We start from the raw sequence: 25,827 nt of genomic DNA on the forward strand, positions 1-25,827 counted from the left end.
TTAAGGGCATGGCCTTCTTAGTCAGGCAGACCTGAGTTTTGAGTCTTTACTCTGACACTGCAGACTTTAAGCTAGTTGCTTGCTTGTTTATTTAGTTATTTATATTTTGGCTTGATTTATTAAATGAAGGAAATTAATAGTACATGTTTCATAGGGTTGTTAGGATTAAGAAAGATTTCATATAAAGTGATAAATATAAATGTTATCTGTTATTATTAATAGTGTTATTTCCTTAGACTGGGATTACTGGGTGAAAGATTATGAATGTTTGTATCTCTGGAAATGAATTGCCTAGCTGTCTTCTGAAAGGCTTATTCCAGTTGTTGTTGGGAGAATGTGGAGACATCAGCCTTCAGCTTTCTCTCTTATCTTTCCTAATGTGATTTTTAAATTTCTGTGTCCGTCCCTTTCTGCAGCTTAATTTTTGAACAAAGTATGCCCTTGTGAGAAATGTAGACCCTGTTGGTCTATTTTCTGTGACGTAGGGAATGTTGCTGTTACCTCGTGTGTTGTCACTTGCTGAAGTGTGTTCAGCAGCATTTCTGCTCCTTCCAGCAGGAATCTGCACTTGATGGGCATTTCTCCTCCCAAGAACGGGAGGTGTACCACTTTTCCAAAGTTGTTAAACATCTATTCTGGCACGTGGGATTTTGGACTAAAAGTCATTAGTTGTTAGAAGTCTCTTTTTAGCTTTGCCATTATTGATAAGCATATGTAAATCTTCAAGCTTTGCTTTATGCTTTCCTTGTGTTTCACATCTTCCTCTCAGAGATAGAAATACTGATCTGTTTCTGCCATTAAATCTGCAGATTTTTATTGGGAGCCAACCATGTATGCTGACGGCATAGAGCAGTAGTCCACAGTCAGTAGTAAGCTGTTTACACACATCAATATGTTGCCCTGTTTACAGTTTCTTGTAATCTGGGTAGGGATGTGAAATGAAGTTGGTAGCTCCTCTTGCTCAACTTAAGAACTCAGAATTTTTCTGCTCTGCTCAGGAAATTAACAGTGTACGGTGTGTCTCTTGATCTTGAAGCATGGGGAGAATGAAAATTAATCCTTCTCTAAGAATGTGGTTAGTTTGTGGTAGAGTTGGTGCATGTTCGGGGCTGAGAACCTAGATTGTGCCTGAGTTTGAGAGCTAAGTAAATCAGTAGTTTGCCAGTAGTTCACTAGATTCAATAATTGGATGAAGCAGCTGACTGGGAACCCCTTAGGCAAGCAGAGGTTGATAAAATTTTAGAAGGGTTACAAAATCTAGACCGGCAGATGAGAACCAGGAGCTTAAGTGCAAGTGCAGGGAATGTCTTATCAGAGTGCAGACAACTAAGAATTCAGGAAATCAACAAAAATGGAAGGTTCTGACCAAATGGAGCAAAGAAGAAAAAAAATACAAGGGAAAAAGCAAAGAAACCCCTCCAGATGTACAACTTCTAGCACAAAGATACCAGGTCAGAGGAAAATCTATAGCTAGCTCATTGTTTAAAATATGTGTGCACACATGCCAGATGGATGTGGAGAAGTACATATGAGGAAGTGCAGAAAGCCTTGTATGTGACCTGGAGTGTTAGATGTGTGAACTTTAATACACAACACACCTCTTTTTGATCAGCTTTGAAAAAAGATTGGAGGAAATGACTGGTTTTGGTTGGTGAAGTTTTCAAGTTGAAAGAAGTTGCTGGAAGTAGAATACCTTCTTAGCCCAAGAGGACATACTTAGTTGCTCAGTTGAGTCTGACTGTTTGCAGCCCTTTGGACTGTAGCCTGCCAGGCTTCTCTGTCCATGGGATTTCCTAGGCAAGAATACTGGATGGGTTGCCATTTCCTCCTCCAGGGGATCTTCCTGACTCAGGGATTGAACCTGCGTCTCCTGTGTCTCCTGCATAGGCAGGCAGATTCTTTACTGCTGAGCCATTAGGGAAAGGACATTTAGGAAAGCCTTTTGATCTATAAAATATTAGGGCTAAGGGGGCTCTTGGTATTACTTAATATAAATTCTTAAATTTACAAATAAGGAAACTGGATCCTCAATTAAAATGACTAGGAGAAGGCATTGGCACCCCGCTCCAGTACTCTTGCCTGGAAAATCCCATGGACGGAGGAGCCTGGTAGGCTGCAGTCCATGGGGTCGCTGGGAGTCGGACACGACTGAGCGACTTCACTTTCACTTTTCACTTCCATGCACTGGAGAAGGAAATGGCAACCCACTCCAGTGTTCTTGCCTGGAGAATCCCAGGGACAGGGGAGCCTGGTGGGCTGCCCTCTGTGGGGTTGCACAGAGTCAGACACGACTGAAGCGACTTAGCAGCAGCAGCCTTAGTTTACCCAAAAATTGAAAGCAGACCTTCTTTACTATTTGTATATATTTGTAGAAAATTTGTGGCTACTTTGCTTTCAGTAACTCATCTTCCTGTTATAAAATTGTCTCCACCTAGTGGCAACAAGTATTTTGCAAGAATGAGGACAACCCTAGGAAAAAACCGCTGGGGGCCTTTATTCTTCACTGCTTGTGAGGAAGTCAGCCTGCTGACAGTTGTGTTGCTTTGCAGAGGGGAGAGGAAGAGACAGTGTGCCTAATGCTTACTTTAATTTTCCATAACCTTATGGGAATTTGTAAACTCTTTATACCTGAATTAGGCGTTATATTTATTGTTGACTATGTAAAAAGTGTGTTAAGCTTTTACTTCAGAGTTTTTCATGTACACACACATACATATTACATAAGGATATGTGTGTGTGTGTGCGCACACACACATATATACATTTTTCCCCCTCTTTTTCCATCTTTGTTTTAAGTTAAAAGCATGATAACTTCTGTCAGTGGACGTTACGGAGAAGAGATGAACTAAACGGTAAATGATACCTGGACAATGAGGGGCGGGTGGAGGGGAAAAGGTCCCAACCTTTGTAAAATATGAAATTCTGGAAATATTAGAATAAAGTATGGGTTATGGTTGATGTTGTTTATAATCTTAGAGTATGGATTAGCTTTCCAAAGAAGCCATAGAGGGAAAGATACATTAAAGATATATAAAAAATAAAATCTGTGGCTTAAAGAAGCCGAAGGCAAAAGACAACAAACGGGGGAAGTATTTAACAGTCATGACAGGCAAAAGGTTGATTTCCTTAGCAGAAAAGGTTCTTACAAATTATCTTTTAAAAAACTAATAGAAATGAATATGAATAAGTAATTGACAGAGCCCCCAAAATGGCCAGTAAAGCTATGAAAATTTACTCAGTTTCACTCATGGTTGAAGCTTGCAAATGAAAACAACAATGAAATATTATTTTCCATCTGTCAAATTAGGCAGGCTTTTAAACAAAGTGTTGCTGATTCTTAATTGGTAGAAGGGTACAGTGGTCTAGCAATTTAGCAGTATTTGTCTGAATAAAAAAAGTTACCTGCCATTTGAGCCCGTAATTTTGCCTTTAGGAATTTGCCTAGGCAACTTCTTACTGTAAAATATAAAGTCAACAAAACATACATTTGATGAATGGTGAACCACATCTTTATGGGGGACAGTTTCAGAAACTTGTACCAATTGGGAATCTCAGAAGTTTCCTTGGATCACTAAAAACTAATCTTTAGCTAGAACAGTGGGTTCTCCACCCTGGCTATGCATGTTTTCATGGATAAATGAATCATGGAATCACCCCTGTGATTAGTTCAGTTCAGTGATTAGTTCAGTTCAGTTGCTGAGTTGTGTTCGACTCTTTGTGACCCCATGGACTGCAGCACGCCAGGCTTCCCTGTCCATCACCAACCTTGTGGTTGTCTTTCTAACCGTACCAAGAGCCCCAGAGATGATAATTCAGGTAGTCTGGAATGGAACCTTGGTATCAGAATTGTGTTAAAGCTCTCCGGGTGGTTCCTGTATGGAGCCAAATTTGAGAACTACATCTCTAGATTAAGATTATTTTTCCTGTGAGTGCATTAATTTTCTTCTGGCAGAAGATAAGACTACTGGACAAGTTAACTGAAATTCATATTTTTTTCACTTTGTCCCACTCTCCCTTTGGCTTTCTCTTGATAATTTGGGTTCAGGTGGTATATTACTTTGCTATTGCTGCGATGATCAATTACCGCAATATGATGGCTTAAAAAATAACACAAGTTTGTTATCTTACAGTTCCGACAGCCAGAAGTTCACAGTGGATCTTGCGGAATCAAGGTGTTGACAGGGCTGTGTTCCTTCTGGAGGCTTTAGGGGAGAATTCACGTTCCTTTTCTTCTTTAGCTTCTAGAGGCTGCTATACCTACAGCCCTTGGGCTCACAAATTCTTCCTCCGTTGTCAAGCCAGCAGTATAGCATCTTCAGATTTCTTTCTTTGATTTATATCTCTGCTTCCATCATATTGCCTTCTCTTTTTTTAAGGACCCTTCTGATTCTTGTTTAGGTGCTCAGTCGTGTCTCACTCTTTTATGACTCTATGGACTGTACCACCAGGCTCTTCTGTCCATGGGATTTCCCAGGCAAGAATACGGGAGTGAGTTGTCATTTCCTTCTCCAGGGGACCCTCCTGACTTAGGGATCGAATCTGTGTCTCTTACATTGGCATGTGGACTCTACTGCTGAGTCACCTGGGAAGCCCACCCCTGTGATTAGTTCAGTTCAGTGATTAGTTCAGTTCAGTTGCTGAGTTGTGTTCGACTCTTAGTGACCCCATGTACTGCAGCACGCCAGGCTTCCCTGTCCATCACCAACTCCCGGAGCTTACTCACACTCATGTCCATTGAGTCGGTGATGCCATCCAACCATCTCATCTGTCGTCCCCTTCTCCTGCCTTCAGTCTTTCCTACCATCAGCGTCTTTTCCAACGAATTGGCTCTTTGCATCAGGTGGCCAACGTATTGGAGCTTCAGCATCAGTCCTTCCAATGAATATTCAGGGTTGATTTCCTTTAGAATTGACAGGTTTGATCTCCTTGCTGTTGATGGGATTCCCAGGTGTCTTCTCTAGTATCACAGCTCAAAACGTCTCAGATGGATACACGAAGGGACAGAATGAAAACAAGGCTGCTGCTCATATAAGTGGTGGTGGCTGATAATAACCCTTGATGCATTCTGAAGTCTGGGGGAAAGACTGACTTGGGCTATTAAGAAAGTATCCATAGGGGCTTGGGAACTGAAGTAGTAATGTTAGAGGAGGTGAGATAGTAATGAGAAGTATTATAGGAGGGTACAGTTTACACTAAATTATCTAGATCTGAATTTTAAATGCTTTAAAAATACCTTAAAGCATTTATTTTTCCTGTGACAATAAGTTAATTTTACATAGAGACCAAAAAATGTTACGTCTGTTACCAACAGTACTCAAAAACTTAATTAAGACTGGATAATGAAGATTTGGTTAAATCACCTTTGAAAGGTTCCTGCTCTATGTTCCATAGTGTGAAAAGATATAATCCAAATAGGAATTGATTATTTTTTCTTTTTAAATAAAGCTGTTGGGTTACTGAAAGTAATTTAGCTTTTTATTCCAGATGTTGAATCCAAAAACAACTTTTCCAATAAAGAACACTTTCTTTGCATTTTTAGAAGCTTACAGAAATCAGTATCTGTCTTACAGCTGTAGCTTTAGATTAAACTGCTGTGAGTGGTTTTTATGAGGTGATGCTTACTGCAGGCAGTGTTATGATGGCAGTTGGATTGCTTACTCAGAATTTATTATTGCTCCATGGTTTGCCTAGTCTTGAATAAATTTCTAAACTCTTTTAACACCTGTATCCTTTGAGCAAGCAGTGTTTTAATTAAGGAACAAATTGTTTGCTCATTCCCATGTTGTATAATGAAATATAAGAGGAAAATAAAAATGTTAAAGATTGGGAGAGTTAATTTTGATGTGACCTTTATTTACTTTATGTTCAAAGATGGCAATAACCATGGAAGAAAAAGATAAGTTTCTTAATATAGGGGGAAAAAGTTTCATAGTTGGGTTTCATAGTGGTAGGGATCTCAAGCAAATGAAGAAAGATGCTTTCTAGGAAAATGGGATAATGTAAGTACTTTAAAAGTGATTGTGTTTTCCAATATATGGTTCACAGTTTTTTTAAAAAAACTGTAAATCATATACAGAATAAAGACATAAGTGTTGGCTGTGAGGGGTTGATTATATAATAACTTTTACCTTTAGCAGTCCTCGTAGGCTAAAAAGCGGACCCCTGCCCGTCCCCCCCCCCCAAAGATATCCACATCCAAACCCCTGAAATCTGTAATGTTACTTTTTTAGAGGGGAGGAGTCTTTGTAGATGTCATTAAGTTAAAGATTTTGATACAAGGAGATTACCCTAGGTTGTCTGAGTGGGTTCTAAATGTTAATTACGTGTGTCTTTATAAAAGAACAACAGAGAGAGTTTACATTTAGAAGAGGAGGCAGTATGACCACAGAGGCAAAGATTGGAATCATGTGGCCACAGGTCAAGAAACGCCAGCAGTTACTCCAAGCTGGAAGAGGCAAGGAGCAGAATCTTTCATAAAATCTCTGAAAGAAGCGCGGCCTGCCAACACCTTCATTTTGGCCCTGTGATACCAGTTTAGGGTTTGTGGCCTCCAGGACTGAGAGAAATTTCTGTTGTTTTAAACCACCAAACGTGATAATTTGTTACAGCAGTCACAGGAAACTAATACATCAATCATTCTTCAGAGTATAAATGAATTCCCTATACATATAAATATAAAGTATATGGAGTATAAATAACTCCATATAAGTATACCCCCCCAAAAGGATGAAGAGTTAAAGTATAATATACTCCATATACTTTAACTCTTCATCCTTTTGGGGGGGTATACTTATAGCTCAAACTCCTTAGACTAGTTCTATTTCAGATACTCTGAAAAGACCAGGCAATTTTTATGATTAAAGCAACTGGTAAGCATTTTTAGGCACAGAACTCTGAGGTTTAGCTCAAAACATGTTATATTTGAACCTCCTTTTGGGGAGAAGAGTTTTTATTCATTCTGGAATCTCCCTGGTGGCTGTTCTGTAGCTCCACTTTGGTAAGAGTACACTTTAGACTCCTAAAATTTTGCAACACAATGTCAGCTGTTTTGCCTGTGCATCTGCTATTTAATAAGAATTCTTTTACCCATACTACAGAAAAGGTGCACTTGAGACTCTTATTGAGAATGGAGTTAGGAGTTTTTATGACCCAGCTGTCTGGGGAGGCCTTACAAATAGCTGTGAAAAGAAGAGAAGCAAAAAGCAAAGGAGAAAAGGAAAGATATAAACATCTGAATGCAGAGTTCCAAAGAATAGCAAGAAGAGGTAAGAAAGCCTTCTTCAGCGATCAATGCAAAGAAAGGAAAACAACAGAATGGGAAAGACTAGAGATCTTTTCAAGAAAATCAGAGATACCAAAGGAACATTTCATGCAAAGATGGGCTCGATAAAGGACAGAAATGGTATGGACCTAACAGAAGCAGAAGATATTAAGAAGAGATGGCAAGAATACACAGAAGAACTGTACAAAAAAGAGCTTCATGACCCAGATAATCACGATGGTGTGATCACTGACCTAGAGCCAGACATCCTGGAATGTGAAGTCAAGTGGGCCTTAGAAAGCATCACTATGAACAAAGCTAGTGGAGGTGATGAAATTCCAGTTGAGCTATTCCAAATCCTGAAAGATGATGCTGTGAAAGTGCTGCACTCAATATGCCAGCAAATTTGGAAGACTCAGCAGTGGCCACAGGACTGCAAAAGGTCAGTTTTCATTCCAATCCCAAAGAAAGGCAATGCCAAAGAATGCTCGAACTACCACACAATTGCACTCATCTCACACGCTAGTAAAGTAATGCCCAAAATTCTCCAAGCCAGGCTTCAGCAATATGTGAACCGTGAACTTCCTGATGTTCAAGCTGTTTTTAGAAAAGGCAGAGGAACCAGAGATCAAATTGCCAACATCCCCTGGATCATGGAAAAAGCAAGATTGTTCCAGAAAAGCATCTATTTGTGCTTTATTGACTATGCCAAAGCCTTTGACTGTGTGGATCACAATCAACTGTGGAAAATTCTGAAAGAGATGGGAATACCAGACCACCTGACCTGCCTCTTGAGAAATTTGTATGCAGGTCAGGAAGCAACAGTTAGAACTGGACATGGAACAACAGACTGGTTCCAAATAGGAAAAGGAGTATGTCAAGGCTGTATATTGTCACCCTGCTTATTTAACTTATATACAGAGTACATCATGAGAAACGCTGGACTGGAAGAAGCACAAGCTGGAATCAAGATTGCCGGGAGAAATATCAATAACCTCAGATATGCAGATGACACCGCCCTTATGGCAGAAAGTGAAGAGGAACTCAAAAGCCTCTTGATGAAAGTGAAAGTGGAGAGTGAAAAAGTTGGCTTAAAGCTCAACATTCAGAAAATGAAGATCATGGCATCCGGTCCCACCACTTCATGGGAAATAGATGGGGAAACGGTGGAAACAGTGTCAGACTTTATTTTGGGGGGCTCCAAAATCACTGTAGATGGTGACTGCAGCCATGAAATTAAAAAACGCTTACTCCTTGGAAGGAAAGTTATGACCAACCTAGATAGCATATTCAAAAGCAGAGACATTACTTTGCCAACAAAGGTTCGTCTAGTCAAGGCTATGGTTTTTCCTGTGGTCGTGTATGGATGTGAGAGTTGGACTGTGAAGAAGGCTGAGGGCCGAAGAATTGATGCTTTTGAACTGTGGTGTTGGAGAAGACTCTTGAGAGTCCCTTGGACTGCAAGGAGATCCAACCAGTCCATCCTGAAGGAGATCAGCCCTGGGATTTCTTTGGAAGGAATGATGCTGAAGCTGAAACTCCAGTACTTTGGCCACCTCATGCGAAGAGTTGACTCATTGGGAAAGACTCTGATGCTGGGAGGGATTGGGTGCAGGAGGAGAAGGGGACGACAGAGGATGAGATGGCTGGATGGCATCACTGACTCGATGGACGTGAGTCTGAGTGAACTCCGGGAGTTGGTGATGGACAGGGAGGCCTGGCGTGCTATGATTCATGGGGTCGCAAAGAGTCAGACACGACTGAGCGACTGATCTGATCTGATCTGATCTGATGACCCAGGCTTGTGCCAGGGAGTCTTCAAGACTTGAGACTGGTTTACTGGGAGTCTGCCCAAGCGTAAAGATTGTTATCGGTTCTCTGCACTTTAGCCCCATATCATTAATGATCAGACACCAGTGTACCTGGCCTATAGTATCTTCACCTTCTCAAAGATTATATATGTGTTTGGGGAAAGAGAAGGATAATTCAGGAAACATGCATTTGAATGTCTGTATATGTTATTCAAAGCTGTGGTTTAAGATGCTCTTTTTTTTTTATGCCATCTAGTGCCCCCTTCTATAAAAAAATCCACAAGTTTCTAGTGGGATTTGAGCCAGAAATGTTTCTGATAACTTCTTTTTTTCCATTAAGCTTCCAGAAACTACTCTTAGTATTCATCTACATACAGGTTACTAGCAATAGACGATGACACATCAGCCCTTTTTGGTAACTTTTGTTTGTTATAGAAAAGGCCTTAAATTCTTAAGAGCAAATAAGCCTGTCAGTTTGATTAAAAAAGTTTTTTTAATCACACAAGGCACATGCTGAAGCATTCTTATGTTCCTTTGTTGTTATTCAGTTGGTAAGTTGTGTCCGACTCTTTGTGACCCCATGGACTGCAGAACGCCACCGTCTTCCAGTTTGCTCAAAATTCATGTCCATTGAATCAGTGATGCTTTCTAGTCATCTCATTCTCTGCCGCCCCCTTCTCCTTTGCTTTCTAGCTTTCCCAGCATCCAGGTCTTTTCCAACAAGTTAGCTTTTTGCATCAGGTGGTCAAGGTATTGGAGCTTCAGCATCAGTCCTTCCAATGAATATTCAAGGTTGATTGATTTCCTTTAGGATTGACTGGTTTGATCTCCTTGCAGTCCGAAGGGACTCTCAGTAGTCTTCTCCAGCACCACAGTTCAAAAGTGTCAGTTCTTTGGTGCTCAGCCTTTTTTATGGTCCAGCTCTCATATTTGTACATGACTAATGGAAAAACCATAGCTTTGACTCGGTGGACCATTGTCAACAAAGTGACATCTCTGCTTCTTAATACACTGTCTAGGTTAGTCATAGCTTTCCTTCCAAGGCGTGTCTTTTTAATTTTGTGGCTGCAGTCACCATCCACAGTGATTTTGGAGCCCAAGAAAATAAAATCTATCACTGCTTCCACTTTTTCCCTTTCTATTTGCCATGAAGTGATGGGAATGAGAACCCCATGAACATGTCTTTTCGAAAATAATAAAATTATTATTTTTAAAAGGGGGTTAATGTTAGAGAGTGTCTAAATCATTTTTTCCCCTTGTACTTCACCTGTTGGGAGCCTAAGAAATAATAGTTCCTATTTATTGAAACAGAGAAAATTATCTCTTCAGTTTTATGGCTTATCATTTATAAAATGCCACACATTTTATTATGACCATCTCATTCAGCTTTATCAATGACCCTGAAAAGATTTGTCACTTTGCAGATTAAAAGATAAAGCCTTGAGTGTTTGTTCATGGATCCATAGCCAGTAACTGCTAGCTTTAGGATGGGAACTCAAGCTGATCCAGTTCCAAAGAACTCTGTGCTTTCTAGGTGTCTCATTTATTTTACTGTAACAAGGCTATCCCTTAAGTATGAAGTTTGCTGACTTTATGCTTGAGGAATTTTTGGTTTAGTGGATTTGTTTTTCCTTCTAGGGGAGCCAGAGAATGATCTTGGGAGCAAATATGTAATGTAACCTAGTCAAGGAATTTGAGGGTTTTGGAGGTCTCAAAGAGTTGAATGGAACCTGTATTAGTATTGTCCTCTTTTTTTTTTTTCATATGAAACCTGCTCTTTGCCACATTTAGTGTCTATAGGGGCTTCCCAGGTGGCTCAGTGGTAAAGAATCCACCTGCAATGCTGGAGATGCAGGGAATGTGGGTACAGTCCCTGGGTCAGGAAGATCCTCTGGAGGAGAAAAATGGCAACCCACTCCAGTATTTCTTGCCTAGGAAATCCCATGGAAGAGAACCTGGCCGGCTACAGTCCATGGGCTATAAAAGAGTAGGAAATGACTGAGCGACTAAACAGCAACAATAACAATGTCTATATGGTTTCTTAATACTCCCCTCAACCAATTTGAGGGTTATAGATCGGGGTGGAATAAAAAGACACTTTGGAGAGCCTTTGCAGTACTTTGCCAGGTACTACTAAGTGAATATTTATGTGCAGCCATGTTATGTGTGTTCGTGTGTATTTAGTTGCTCAAGTCATGTCTGACTCTTTGCGACCCCATGGAGTGTAGCCTGCCAGGCTCCTCTGTCCATGGGATTTCCCAGGCAAGAATAGTGGAGTGGCTTGCTGTTTGCTCCTCCAGGGGATCTTCCTGACCCAGGGATCAAACCCACATCTCCTGCATCGCAGGTGGATTCTTTACCACTGAGCTACCAGGGAAGCCCAACAATGTTATGATTAGCGTCTCAAGTCCCTGGATGAGTCTCCGAAAGATGAATCCATAATGTAATTGAATTAGTACACAAGTACACATTTTCCAGTAATACAGACACATAATTTAAGTATAATATATTTTTAATGGAAAAAAACTTTAAGTGGTAATTTTAATTTCTAAGTTGGGGATTAATATACTGTTGTCCTGAAAACTAATTTTTGTATTCATTTAAAAAAATTGTCACTTTTCCTAAAGCCTGAATTGCAAGACATGTTTTAGCAACCAAATTCTTTGTGTCAGAATGATAATTTAATAGCCAGATTATTCTGTCCTCGAAACCATGCCACTGTACACTTCCAGTGATTTGAGAACTCCTGTTTCTGTACACCTTTTCTAACAGTATTATCAGTCATCTTATTTCTTTTTTTTAAAATTTATTATTATTTTTTTAAATTTTATTTTATTTTTAAACTTTAAAATATTGTATTTTGCCAAATATCGAAATGAATCCGCCACGGGTATACATGTGTTCCCCATCCTGAACCCTCCTCCCTCCTCCCTCCCCATACCATCCCTCTGGGTCGTCCCACTGCACCAGCCCCAAGCATCCAGTATCGTGCATCGAACCTGGACTGGCAACTTGTTTCATACATGATATTATACATGTTTCAATGCCATTCTCCCAAATCTTCCCACCCTCTCCCTTTCCCACAGAGTCCATAAGACTGTTCTGTACATCAGTGTCTCTTTTGCTGTCTCGTACACAGGGTTATTGTTACCATCTTTCTAAATTCCATATATATGCGTTAGTATACTGTATTGGTGTTTTTCTTTCTGGCTTACTTCACTTTGTATAATATGCTCCAGTTTCATCCACCTCATTAGAACTGATTCAAATGTATTCTTTTTAATGGCTGAGTAATACTCCCTTGTGAATATGTACCACAGCTTTCTTATCCATTCATCTGCTAATGGACATCTAGGTTGCTTCCATGTCCTGGCTATTATAAACAGTGCTGCGATGAACATTGGGGTACACGTGTCTCTTTCAATTCTGATTTCCTCAGTGTGTATGCCCAGCAGTGGGATTGCTGGATCATAAGGCAGTTCTATTTCCAGTTTTTTAAGGAATCTCCACACTGTTCTCCATAGTGGCTGTACTAGTTTGCATTCCCACCAACAGTGTAAGAGTGTTCCCTTTTCTCCACACCCTCTCCAGCATTTATTGCTTGTAGACTTTTGGATGGCAGCCATTCTGACTGGCGTGAAATGGTACCTCATAGTGGTTTTGATTTGCATTTCTCTGATAATGAGTGATGTTGAGCATCTTTTCATGTGTTTATTAGCCATCTGTATGTCTTCTTTGGAGAAATGTCTATTTAGTTCTTTGGCCCATTTTTTGATTGGGTCATTTATTTTTCTGGAGTTGAGCTGTAGGAGTTGCTTGTATATTTTTGAGATTAGTTGTTTGTCAGTTGCTTCAGTTTCCCGCATGTTCATGGCATTTCTTCCAGTTCGCTTTTCTGCTTCTGAAACGCTAATTTCTATCTTCTTCAATGAAAAGTTATTTTCTGTCATCTAAAGAAAACTTGAAATCGGTAGAAATCCGTGGCTGTAATCTGACGTCTCCCTCTTGGCCTTTTATCTTGCCTGCCATCATTGGGTCCTTTTTGGCCCCACCCCCACCCCCTAAACACACACTCAGCTTCAGTCATCTTAATTTTTGTCAGCATCACAGCCAAAAAATAGAACATATATAGATAACATTGATTTGCAGTTTAGTGATTTGTAGTGAAGTTAAGCATGATTTGATTTTGTTGGCCACTCGTAATTCCCATTAATTACCCATTTATCATTTAGCCTATATTGAGTTGTCTTTTAAATTGACTTAGGGCAGTATCTATTATATATTATGGATTTTGACCTTTGTTTATTATGTATGTTGCAAGTATTTTTTCTTTGTCAATTGGCTTATCTTTAAATTTTCTTATGTCTTTCTTTTCTGGTCTGATAATTCCAGTATCCCTGCCATGTCTGGTTCTGATGCTTTGTTTCTCAGATTATGTTTTTGTTGTTTGAATTTTCTCTTTGTCAGTTGGTTTATCTTTAAATTTTCTTATGTCTTTCTTTTCTGGTCTGATAATTCCAGTATCCCTGCCATGTCTGGTTCTGATGCTTTGTTTCTCAGATTATGTTTTTGTTGTTTGATATGCCTTGTAATTTTTTCTATTGCCAGCATGCTGATGTGTTGTACTGGGTAAAAGCAACTGTTGCAAAAAGGCCTTTAGTAGTGTGTTGGTGAGGTGTTGGGGGAAAGTGATGGTTCCGTACTCTTTTAATTGGTCTCAGAATCTATTCCTCTGGGCTGTGAACTTCACTAGTGGCTGTTAGTTTTTTTTTTTTTTAACCCCTTTTAGGTGGGACAGGATGACTAGAATGGACTGGAGTTGTTTATTTCCCTTCCCCAGGTCACCTAGGTTCTGATAATATCCCAGCAGGTTAGGTTTGGTTACCTAGTTTTCTCTAAGGGTAGGCTTTGTTAAGAACTAGAGTGCTCTGGCATATTTTAAAACGGTTGCCTTTCCCTCTCTCTCTGCTGGAAGCATCAAGGGATTTTTCTCTGATACTTGCTGTGGGAATGTTTGGGGTTCTGGAGGTAAATGTGACAGTATTTTGGGGCCTCCCCTCTCTGTGACTGGGTCCTCCTGGAGTTTCTAACTCTCAGCCTTGTCCACACTCAGCATACTCCAAGACTTTTTCAGGTACAGTGTAGAGTCTCCCCCCTGACACTGGTTCCTCCTGCAGTTGCGGTGTTGAGATTCCCAGTTTCTGTCTCTCCAGTTTGGGGACAGTCACTATACTTTTGTCCTCCCCTCACTTATGGATCCTGGAAGAGTAGTCCATTTTTCAGTCTGTTCAGCTTTACATGCAGAACTGGAAATGAAAGTCTTAATCTTTTTTCTTATTTTGTTTTGAAAAGAGAAAGATAAGCTAGTAAACCTCTGTGTAGAATGCGTAGGAGTTTTCATCTCTTTTCCCTTCTCTGCCCTTCTCTTTATGGGTAGTCACTTGTTACAAAAAGGCATTTACTAGTAGTGGCCTCTGAGAAAAACTACTTTTAGTAGTACTGTTGAGAAAAACTCAACATGCAAAAAGACTAAGATCATGGCATCCAGTCCCATGACTTTATGGCAAATAGATGGGGAAACAGTGGAACAGTGACAGACTTTATTTGCTTGGGCTCCAGAATCACTGCAGATGGTGGCTGCAGCCGTGAAATTAAAGATGCTTGCTCCTTGGAAGAAAAGCTATGACCAACCTAGACAGCGTATTAAAAAACAGAGATGTTACTGACAGAGGTCCATCTAGTCAAAGCTATGGTTTTTCCAGTAGTCGTGTATGGATGTGAGAATTGGACTATAAAGAAAGCTGAGCGCTAAAGAATTCATGCCTTTGAACTGTGGTGTTGGAGAAGACTCTTGAGAGTCCCTTGGACTGCAAGGAGATCCAACCAGTCCATCCTAAAGGAGATCAGTCCTGAATATTCATTGGAAGGACTGATGCTGAAGCTGAAACTCCCAATACTTGGGCCACCTGGTGCAAAGAACTGACTCATTTGAAAAGACTCTGATGCTGGGAAAGATTGAAGGTGGGAGGAAAAGGGGACGACAGAGGATGAGATGGTTGGATGGCATCACCAACCTGATGGATGTGAGTTTGAGCAAGGTCCGGGACTCGGTGAAGGACAGGGAAGCCTGCTGTGCTGCAGTCCATGGGGTCACAAAGAGTCGGACACGATTGAGCGACTGAACTGAACTGAACTTGTTGAGTGGTGGCGTTCAGTTGTTCAGTCGCTCAGTTGTGTCCAACTCTTTGCCACCCCATGGACTGCAGCACACTGGGTTCCTTGTCCTTCTCCATCTACCAGAGTTTGCTCAAACTCTTGTGTGTGGAGTTCGTGATGCCATCCAATCATTTTGAGGTTGTTGTATTGAAAAAGCTTTTGAAACCACATTGAGTATCCACAAAAGGACTTTGTGATTTGCCGTATGTGACAATGTGGAAAGTCAGCATGAAAGCCAGATATTTATGGTCCTTCAAAGAACGTTCTGAATATACTATTGATATTTTCCCTTTGGTTATTGAAACTGTGAACTCTCAACATTTAACTGTGACTAGATCTTTTCTCAGGATTTATTTTGTTTCTGTCACTGCTACTAAAATTATCTTGTCTGAACTGTAATGCTAATATTCACTTTGAGTGTCTACTTTGTGCAAGAAACATTTCTGTTTTGTTGGATATCTCTTTTCTTATTCAGAAGTGTCATCTAGGTGGGGGTTGGGCCGTGGGTAGACCCAGATCTTATGTTTTGCGGCAAGGATCTTGAGACAGTAGTCAACTCCTGTTACTAGAAAGAATCTACTTTGTCTGACACCTCATTTCCCTCCTTCACGGGCTTCAGCTCTACTTTCCAGCCTTTCAGATTGTAGTTTTTATCTAGGCTATCTATTCTTACTCCTTTTCTCTTTCTTTGCTCTATGTATATGTCAGTAGTATGAATATCTAGATGACTCCCAAATACCAGTCATCAAAGTCAATTCGTTCTCACCTGAAAAACAAGCTAAATGTCTTTCATGTTCTTGGCTTGGGCAGGAATGAGCTGCAGACAGAAATGCAGCTTGTCACCAAACCAAAGAAGGGGAAAGTTTGTATATGATTTGGGGGAAGGATAGAATTTAGGTTAAATTTAAGTGAAAAAATATATATTGACCTAAAAGCAAAGAGGAACTAGTTCTGGGGCGCTTATCTGTTTGGTAACTGCCAGAGTGGAAGTGTGAGCTTCCTGAATACATGCAGTTCACGTGCTTTAGGCCAAAGTAGAATTTATAGCTCCCTCTATATATGTGGATTGTCTTGAGTCAAAAAATGGAAGTTTTCATCTCAGATCCCCTTTTGACCCTCCTTGGCCAGATCACAGGAGATGTTACTAAACATTGTTGATATCTGCACTGCTGACATGTTCTCAAAAATTGAGATACACCCTCTGTGTTTTCTTAGACTTCTAACTTTATTGAGGCTTTCAATGGCAAAGTCAAAAATCTCTCTTGGTAAATGTCACATTGCACTTGGAAATATGTGGGTTATTTTCAAATATCTTTCGATACTGATTTCTAACATAATTCCACAGTGATAAGAGAACAAACAGACTCTATTTCAGTACCTTTAGACCATGGAATTTTTGCACTTTGTTTTATGTCCATGGGTATCTTCCAGTGTTGCCTAGTTTATTGTCTGGGAACTTGAACAGAACTTGTATCCCACTGTTGTGTGAAAACTGTAGAAGTCTTAATTATGTTGAATTGGTTCTCATAGTGATTTTCAGGTCTACTGTATTCTTCTATTTCTCTTTATATTCATTCTATTAATTTTGAGAGTTTGATGTTGAAACTCCAACTAAAAAATCTTAATCTACTTAAAAAATAATATATAGTGGAACTATATGTAACCTTGTTCTGTATTTTCCAGATCTCCTGTAATTGTGTTATCATACTTTCATAATTTAAAAAAGAAAGAAGAAAAAAAATGAGAGTGGTTTTGGTAATCAGCAACATTGTATCCTTTTCTTTTTCTTTTTTTGTAACACCTGCTGTGTTATCTGATAAGATGGCATCCATGCAGTAGCATTAAAGACTAGTTACCAGGGAACTTATGATTGATTGTAATACAGATTCAAACAGAAAGACTGGAAAATTTTCAAAAGTCATATTGATCCTAGTTTTCCAAATGATACTGTGATGTTTTGGAACTACAACTAACTTGTGGTTTACTTTCTAAATCTTAGTTGCCACAGGTATACCAATACCCAAATCAGATAAAATTTGGCTATGTTCAGCAGAACTGATATCTCTAGAAACAAGGCCTTAGGAGAACATTTTATTTGACAGTTCCTATTATTTGCTGGGGGAGCGTTTTAGACAGATGAAAGGCGTGTTCTGTTTATAGTTGACCCCAGGGTAACAGTGTTGGGACATGGGTTAGGATTTAGAGTTCTGAGAAATTCCTCCTGTCTTAGTAGTTTTAGTTTCTAATAGATTAATTTTGTTATTACAGAGTTTATGGTAGAAAAGTGGCACATGTGTTTACAGGGAAGCCGTATTTAAAGGTAGTTTACCTTGAGTTCAGTGAATGCCAGAGTCAGCTTCAGAGCTGCATCCTTTGTAGGTTTGAGGCCATTGTTCTTTACACACACACATCCCACCTGACCCCACCCCACATATACCCTTTATTTGCTATTATGGGGCAGTGCCTCTTCCACTAATTTTTTCTGATTGCTGTATCGGTCAGTATCTTTACGAATAGGTCCTTGAAACTTAGAGGCTAAAGGATCTTTGGTTTTTTAATCTGAAGTATCGTATGTTTGTTTTAGTTTGTACTTTGTCAGTTTTCTAAAGGTCTTCTCACATTTTCAACTGCTGTGTTGGAAATTATCTAAATTTGCAAATTTCCAATCCTTTTTTTTTTTTTTTAATCCTGTATTTTAGATGTGAGCCTGTTAAGAAAAAGAAGGACAGGTTCTTTTTACATTATCTGTTGGGCCTGTCCCACAATACAGGTTGCACACCTTGATGCCAGTTTCTTATGTTTCCTATTTATTGTTCCATTCCTTGCTTTCAGCCTTGAGTTTTAGTCTGACTTTTAAAGGAAAGGCATCAGAAAAGGCCTGTGTATCACTCTTGTTTTCTTGCTTTTTCTAGTCCCTTGCATTCCCTAGTCTCCTGTGAAGTGTTTTGTACTTTCTTTTTTTCTGTTTTTCCAGCCAGTTTTCAACACTTATTCATCTGAGAGGCTACAAGTAAATGGAGTCATTAATATAAGCCTGGGATTCCTGGACAGTGTCTTAACAGAATGAAATCCAATAGCAGCCATTAGTCTCTCTGCCTTATGGTTTTGGAAAGTTTTTTATTATGACTGTTAACCTGAACTGTACCTTACTTTAGTTTCCATTGGTTTATCTACCATTGTAGCAGTCTTAAGTGGGTCTGGGCCATTCGTTGTTTTCTTGGGGAAGACCTTGAGAAAAAGATAGTTCATTTGGAATTTCAGGGGAGGCAGTAAAGGGGAACAGAGTATAAAAGGTGGTGATGCCAAAACATAATGTTGGGTACATAAGGAGGGCAGGTTTCAGATAATCTGAATGCATTTTTCTTTGCTAGAGAGTCTTTAAATATACGCTGCTTTGAAGTCCAAGTTTAAGGCTTCAGCATGCCAGTCAGAAAGACTGGCCAGCGTATATTTGGTACTTTTTCTCCTTTCTTTTCTAGAGCTTGTTTTAGTTGTATTGATAACACACACTGCAGACAGTAGGATCAAGCAACGCTCATAAAGTGGTGGCTTCTTGTTTAGTTGCTAAGTCATGTCCCCCTCTTGGTGACGCTGTGGACTGTAGCCCACCAGGCCTCTCTGTCCATGGGACTTCCCAGGCAAGAATACCGGAGTGGGCTGCCATTTTCTTCTCCAGAGGTTCTTCCTGACCCAGGGAACAAACCTGTGTCTCTTGGGTTGACAAGCGGATTCTTTACCACTGAGCCGCCTGGGAAGCCCATAAAGTGGTTGCTAGAAACCATGATTTAGTCCCTAAAGTACAGAAATGTTAACCTTAGTCCCCGAGTACAAAAATGAAGAATGGCCTCCTCCATTAAACAAAGTGATGTCTCTTTTAGATATCTCCTATTGAAGATTTTAGAGAGGCTTATGGCAAAGTTTGTTGCTCCAGAGAGCAGACACTGGTCTCTTGGGTCTCTTGTATCCGTTGGCTGCTAAAGTTTAACTACGTAGCAGTTAGTAGAGCCTGTGCCATCATTTGATCCTCTGAAGATTGAATGATACAGAAAAGACAGTATTTCATCAAGAAGTTTCTTTCACAAAATTCTTTCAATTTATGATTCTCAGAGAATGGAGTTAAAGCATTCAGGGAGATACTCAAAGAACCACAGGATACTAATCGTAGAATTAACAAACTCAGCTAGTCTAGTGACTGTGCAACTCAGCTATAATAGCTGAGAAAAATTGCTGAGATTCCAGATTACCGTTGGGGACACTGATCAGGGATCATACAGGACCTGAATGATAATTTTAGTTCAAGGACAAAAGGCTTAAGGAATGTTTGCTTGTTTGGGAGTCACTAGTTCCAGTAAGCAAAATGAACAAGTCTTTAGGGTAGACTCAGTGGACAGCCTGAAAATTATAAACAAAATCCATGATTCATTCAAATTTGAAAAATTTGAACATTTCACATTTTTGCTTGGACAAAGGAGAAACTTCATGTGAAAATGTAGCTTTCTGTCAATGAGACAATGTGTGTTGAATTTTAGAGGGGACTAGAATTTAGGTTAAAGTTCAGTAAAGTGCTTTTACTTATAAAAGCAAAGTTGAGTTAATTGCTCATTAGGTGGAGTCTTGAGCAGATATTTTAAAATGGTATCTGCTAAAAGTGGGAAAGTCACCATCCTGGATACAGATGGATCATGTCCTTCGTTGTTTATGTGCCAGTGTAGAGTATATGACATTCTGTGATCGTGCAAGCTGTGTCTTTAGGCAAGTGTGATGTTTTTCCTTCTCACTGTCTACTGGACCACTCTCCTTCCCTTAGTGCTCCATTAAATAACTAGAACTCAAGGAGACCTTGAAATTGTATCAAATGGTCAGTACTAGGAGGAACTAGGACTTTCAGCCAGAAGTAAAGAAAAATCAGGTGGGATGTGATAACCGTGTCCAAATATTTGAAAGACTGTTGTGTAGAAAAATGGTTTGACTTAAATTAGCTTGCCTCCAGAGGGCAAGCTGTATGGGTGGATAGGTAGCAGTTTTGGACTCACCATTAGGAGGAGCTTTCTGAATTCTAAGCTGACTTAGTAGACAGGAGTTTTCATGAGTGGAGCTGTGAAAGTAGAGGCAGGATGGCCGGTGGCTTAAAGTGCTTAGACGGTAGATTCTGTGTTTCCGGGAAAAACCAGGTGGCCATGCTGAAAAGTCTGACATTTTCCTGACTTAGTTCTAAATTCCATGACCACTAGTTTCAGAAAGATAACTTGCTATCTTGGTTGAAGAGGATTTTCTGTACGTTAGTAATAATGAAGCATTCTCTGTATGCGGGCTGTTAGGTGTTCAGAGATCAGTGATAGCCTCTTGCTGTCAAGTAGCTTGTATTTATAAATGGAAATATTCTCGAGCTTTTCTTCATTTCCATTCTTGAACCAGTGTGTAACTTTTTTTTTTTTTACTATTATTCTCAGGATTTACAATGTCCAAAAATTAGTTTTGAGATTTACTTCCCTTTCAGATACTAAAATTGTTTTTCTCTCCTCTTTATTCCTAGCAATGTCTCAGGCTGTGCAGACAAATGGAACTCAGCCATTAAGCAAAACATGGGAACTCAGTTTATATGAACTACAACGAACACCTCAGGTAATGTAGACCAAGATAATTTAGGGAAAATATGAGACATATGTAAACCGGAATATATTTTTAGAAAATGAAAACTTGAAAGAACATAGCCATAATAATACATTTATATACAAAATAGTCCTAATTTTTGTGTATGTTGGTTGACCATTCATTGAAGAAATAATTTGAGTGCCTGTTGTGTACCAGGTCCTAAATTAGGGACTAGGTAAAGTGGTGAATAAAACAGATGTGGCATCAGCTCCGGGAGTTTAGACACCAAGCAAGTAAATTACACATATGAGAAGCTGTACATAGGTAAGTTCCTCGATGCTGTAATAATAACAGGGTAACTAGGGAAGACTATTTTGAGAAGGTGAAGACGGGAAAGACTGGGAAAGGAACAAGTTTGAAGGAGATAAACATTCTTAAAACTGAAGTCTGAAAGTTTGAAATGCCTGTAAGACAAGCAGAAATGCTACCTAGGGGTCTGGGCTAAATATAAAGTTTCAGGACTTGTCAGTGCATTTGGAGCACAGGAATGCCAGATTACCTAGAGAGAGATGAGCAGAAGGCTCAGAACTTCATCCAGAGGAGCTTCAGCATTTAGAAATTAAGTAATAGGAAAGGAGGCTGAGAAGGAACAGCCAGAGAAATGGAAGGAAAAGTGGGAGATGAGGAGAGGAGATAAAAGAGGACAGAGTGTTTCAAGGAGGATGCAGCTACTGTGTTCAGTACTACTGGGAGGATGAGTAAGATGAGGATTACAAAAGTGAACATTCGAGTTGGCAGTATAAAGTTGGTAACCCTTGAGAAGAATAGATTCACTTGAGTAGATTGTGCTGTGTTAAAGAGGGAGGAGGGGAGGTGAAGATGGATAGGTAACGCTTTAGAGAAGTTTGGCTGTGCAGAGATGCAAAATGAGTGAAAACTTGAGGGGAACTTAGAATCAGGAACCCCAGCTCCCTCTGGACACAGCTCTAAGGTTCACGTTTCACTGCAGCAATCCTATGTTAATCCAGATCGATTTAGTGAGGAGGGAGAGATTGCTGAAGTCTGAGAGCAGACAGAATAATTGAAAGGGGAGCATGCTTGAGAAGGTAGAAAGGAATGTACATTTGATAGGAAGTGGTGTGCTTTCTCCTTATAATAAGAATGAGGAAGATACCTAATAAAGATCAGGTAGAGAGAAAATGAGAGCTCCTTTTAATGAAGTAAGGTAATCTGCTTAACGTTTACATGGTAGAAGGTCTGCAGATAGAAGAAAAGGTGTGAAAAACACTGTAGTGAAAAGAAAAGTGAGTTTTACTGACACCAGTCTGGTGTGTGATCCCTCCCCCTTTCCCCTCTGCAGTGCTACACAGATGCACAGGGCCAGGAATGCAAACCCAGATGGATGGTTTTCCAGGCTTGGGATTTTGCTAGGCAAGTTTTCAAGAGGCCGAGGGGGACAGGCTTGATTACTAGCTGGGTCATCATCATACCCTGTGTGATTCATAAAATGGAGGTTATAATTCCTAAGTCAAAAGTTTGTGTGCATATTAAACTAAGTAAAATGCAGAAAGTGCTTTATATAGAAAGGTTGAAATATAAGAGATAACTTGATAAGGGACAGTATCCACAGTTTCATTGTCTTTTTTTGTGGAGTCATCAATCTTTGACCCTACAGAGAAAACACAAGTATGATGGAGAGCCAGTGGAAATAGGAAGTGTCAGTAAGCCTGTTGGAAGCCCTCATTTCTACCTGCATCTTCCTTTTCATGGCCACTAACTAGACCTCTCCCCTCAATCCACAGGAGCATTGGTGCCTTTGTTCTCAGTGCTGCCTTGTGGGAAGGGTAGGTTGTGGTAGTGAGGCCAAAAGTAGGAGTTGCTGATCTGTGCCTTTGGGAGATGCGGCCTGAATTCTACATTGCAACTCCAAATGCATTTCTCACTGACAACAGTTTTAGTCATGACAGTTAGAAATACTAATACTTGTTACTTCAGACAGACGTGCTATAGTTTAAATCAGTTTGTAGATTAGCCTGAGAACCTGACCACTTGGTATAAAACTGCTCTGTGGATCAAGAATTTTTAAGGTTTAAAAAGTGATTTTAAAACAAAATCCTATTAAACTGTGCATCAGTTTAGTTCAGTCACTCAGTCATGTCCGACTCTTTGCGACCCCATGAATCGCCGCATGCCAGGCCTCCCTGTCCATCACCATCTCCCAGAGTTCACTCAAACTCACGTCCATTGAGTTGATGATGCCATCCAGCCATCTCATCCTCTGTCGGGAAGTCCCCTTCTCCTCCTGCCCCCAATCCCTCCCAGCATCAGAGTCTTTTCCAATGAGTCAACTCTTCACATGAGGTGGCCAAAGTACTGGAGTTTCAGCTTTAGCATCAGTCCTTAGAGAATATTTAAATTCATATTTTAAAATCTTGATGGATGGCATGAAATATATAGTTTATTATCATAGTGGTGCACTTTTGCAGATGGAAGAATTTTTAGGGTTCCTTTAGTCTTAACTTCCTCATTTTTCAGGTAAGAAGACAATGTTAAAATATTTAGAGTTGCAGAGCTAGTTGTTGAACTAGAACCTAAGCCATCTGACTCCATATTCAGTGCTATTTTAAAATTATACCAGGCTAACTTACCATTAGTTGTCTTTTAAATATATGATATGTTATCTTTAACATTATGATAACAGATTTATATAATGCTTTGGTGCTGGGGCTGAGGGAAGTTGAAGGAGATTATAGATAAAACAAGATTGGTTGTGAATTGACAGTGATGGTGACTGGATGATGGCTGCACAGGTGTTCATTTTTGTCGCTTCTGTATTCTTATATGTTTGAACTTGTCCATAACTTTTTTTAAAAAAGGTAGCATTTAATTTTAAAGTGATGTTTTTACAGGAGGCAATAACAGATGGCTTAGAAATTGTGGTTTCACCTCGAAGTCTACACAGTGAATTAATGTGCCCAATTTGTTTGGATATGTTGAAGAACACCATGACTACAAAAGAGTGCTTACATCGTTTTTGTGCAGACTGCATTATCACAGCCCTCAGAAGTGGGTATGTTAAAATGAGTGACACCTAGGTATTTAAATTATGTGAGGACGGTATTCTAGTGCTTTATCTAAAGTCCAGGTTGTAATTGTTGGAGAATCTTTGTTTTGAAACAGTTGGTTTTATATAATTTTAGAAGCTTTTCAGGATGAGTTTTTATTTTGAGGAAACTACAAAGCGTGAAACCATGGCTTTTCCACTTCTTAGGTATGTAAAATAATACCCTGATGAAAGCTATTTTAATAAAATAATTGATAACATGAATATATATTAATGGATACTTTTTCCTTATATGGCATGGATATCAGAAAGGGGAACTTTATATTAGGAAAAACTAGATTTTCATTTCTAAATGGTTATATATAAATTATCACAAGGAAGTATTTAGATTTTTCTCTAGTGGCAAGTAGTAGAGAGTATCTCAGTTTTCAAAGATCGTGCTTATAGCCACTAGTCATATATTCACGGAAAGTCAGGTAATCAGTTTAAATTTCTGTGACTTAGTAAAGGTATTGGGGAAAAGATGATAATAATCTGGAAGCTGGCTATTTTTGTCTTCAGCCCAAAGATACTAGCGTTACTTACATTTCTTTTCCCTCTTTTTATTTAGCAATAAAGAATGCCCTACCTGTCGGAAAAAGCTAGTTTCCAAAAGATCACTAAGACCAGACCCAAACTTCGATGCACTCATCAGCAAAATTTATCCGAGTCGTGATGAGTATGAAGCTCATCAAGAAAGAGTATTAGCCAGGATCAACAAGCACAATAATCAGCAGGCACTCAGCCACAGCATTGAGGAGGGACTGAAGATTCAGGCTATGAACAGGTAGGGGCGAGAGGCAGAGACGGTGGCCGCTTTTCTTAGTGTTTTATTAAAGACTGAATTTACTTACCGCCTTCCATTTTGAAAAGATAAAATGCAGTAACAGTAGTTCTCTGTAATTAGTTTTTCATGCAGGTATACTATATGTTTCCTGGGGTAATAGGGGATTCCTTTAAAGTAATAGAATCTTAAAAACAAAACAGAAACCTCTCATATACCCACTTCTGTCTCCACTCACCACTGTACTTCTCTTCTTCTCTTCATAAGAGTTGTCTGTGCTCACCAGCTCCGATTTCTTCCCATTTTGAACTCCCCCAGTCAGGCTTCACCCCGACTCCTCATATCACCCTTGTCAAAGTTATCATTGACCTCCACATGGAAAAATCTAGTCACTGATTCTGAGATCTAATCTTACTTAATATTTTACACAGTTAATTTCTCTTTTCTCTTTGATTGGTTTTCTTTACCTGTCTTTCAAGAGATCATATTCTCCTGGTTCCCTTTGTATGTCATTAGCTGTTTCTTGTCTCCAAACTTAACATGTTCAGTACTGAATTGTCAGTTTTTACCCCCTACTTCTCTTCTTTCTTGCTTGTTTCAGTTGATGGCAAAACCATCATCACACTTGCTTTAGCCAAAAATTTTGGGGTTACTTTTAATCTCTCTCCTTTTTTCCCCAGCCTGTATACCAGTCTGCAAGTAAATATATTTTTAGCTTTTACCATAATACATCCAAGTTGGTATAAGCAGCCACTGTCTTTCATTTGAAGTATTGAAGTAGCCTCCTGATTTGTCTTTCTACTTTTCCATGCTTACTGCCATACCATCTGTTCAAAGCACAGCAGCCAGAATGATAAGGTGAAAGTCAGGTCCAAATTCTCCTTTGCTTTGAGGCCTCTAATATCTTCTCTTCATATTCAGGCTAAAAGACCTTAATGGTAGCTTCCAAAGCCCTACATAATCTGAGCACTTTCTTCACCCCCACTCTTTTTTCTGCTCTGACATCTCCTTATATGTTTAGGCCTCAGGGGGAGTCAGGACTTTCCAAAGCCACATCCCA

The 25,827-nt window shown here is 39.6% G+C and overlaps 1 protein-coding gene across 1 annotated transcript in view; it reads left to right on the forward strand.

Moving 5' to 3' along the window:
- Nucleotides 1-25,827, forward strand: part of RNF2 (ring finger protein 2) — a 44,828-nt gene that overhangs the window by 14,323 nt on the left and 4,678 nt on the right. Inside the window, exons 2-4 of the mRNA XM_027565568.1 lie at nucleotides 20,822-20,910; nucleotides 23,790-23,950; nucleotides 24,555-24,770. Coding sequence (XP_027421369.1) covers nucleotides 20,824-20,910; nucleotides 23,790-23,950; nucleotides 24,555-24,770 — 464 coding nt within the window. The 5' untranslated portion in view covers nucleotides 20,822-20,823. The remainder of the gene's footprint in view (nucleotides 1-20,821; nucleotides 20,911-23,789; nucleotides 23,951-24,554; nucleotides 24,771-25,827) is intronic.

Source organism: Bos indicus x Bos taurus, chromosome 16 (genome assembly GCF_003369695.1).
Source record: "Bos indicus x Bos taurus breed Angus x Brahman F1 hybrid chromosome 16, Bos_hybrid_MaternalHap_v2.0, whole genome shotgun sequence".
Taxonomy (NCBI): Eukaryota; Metazoa; Chordata; class Mammalia; order Artiodactyla; family Bovidae; genus Bos; species Bos indicus x Bos taurus.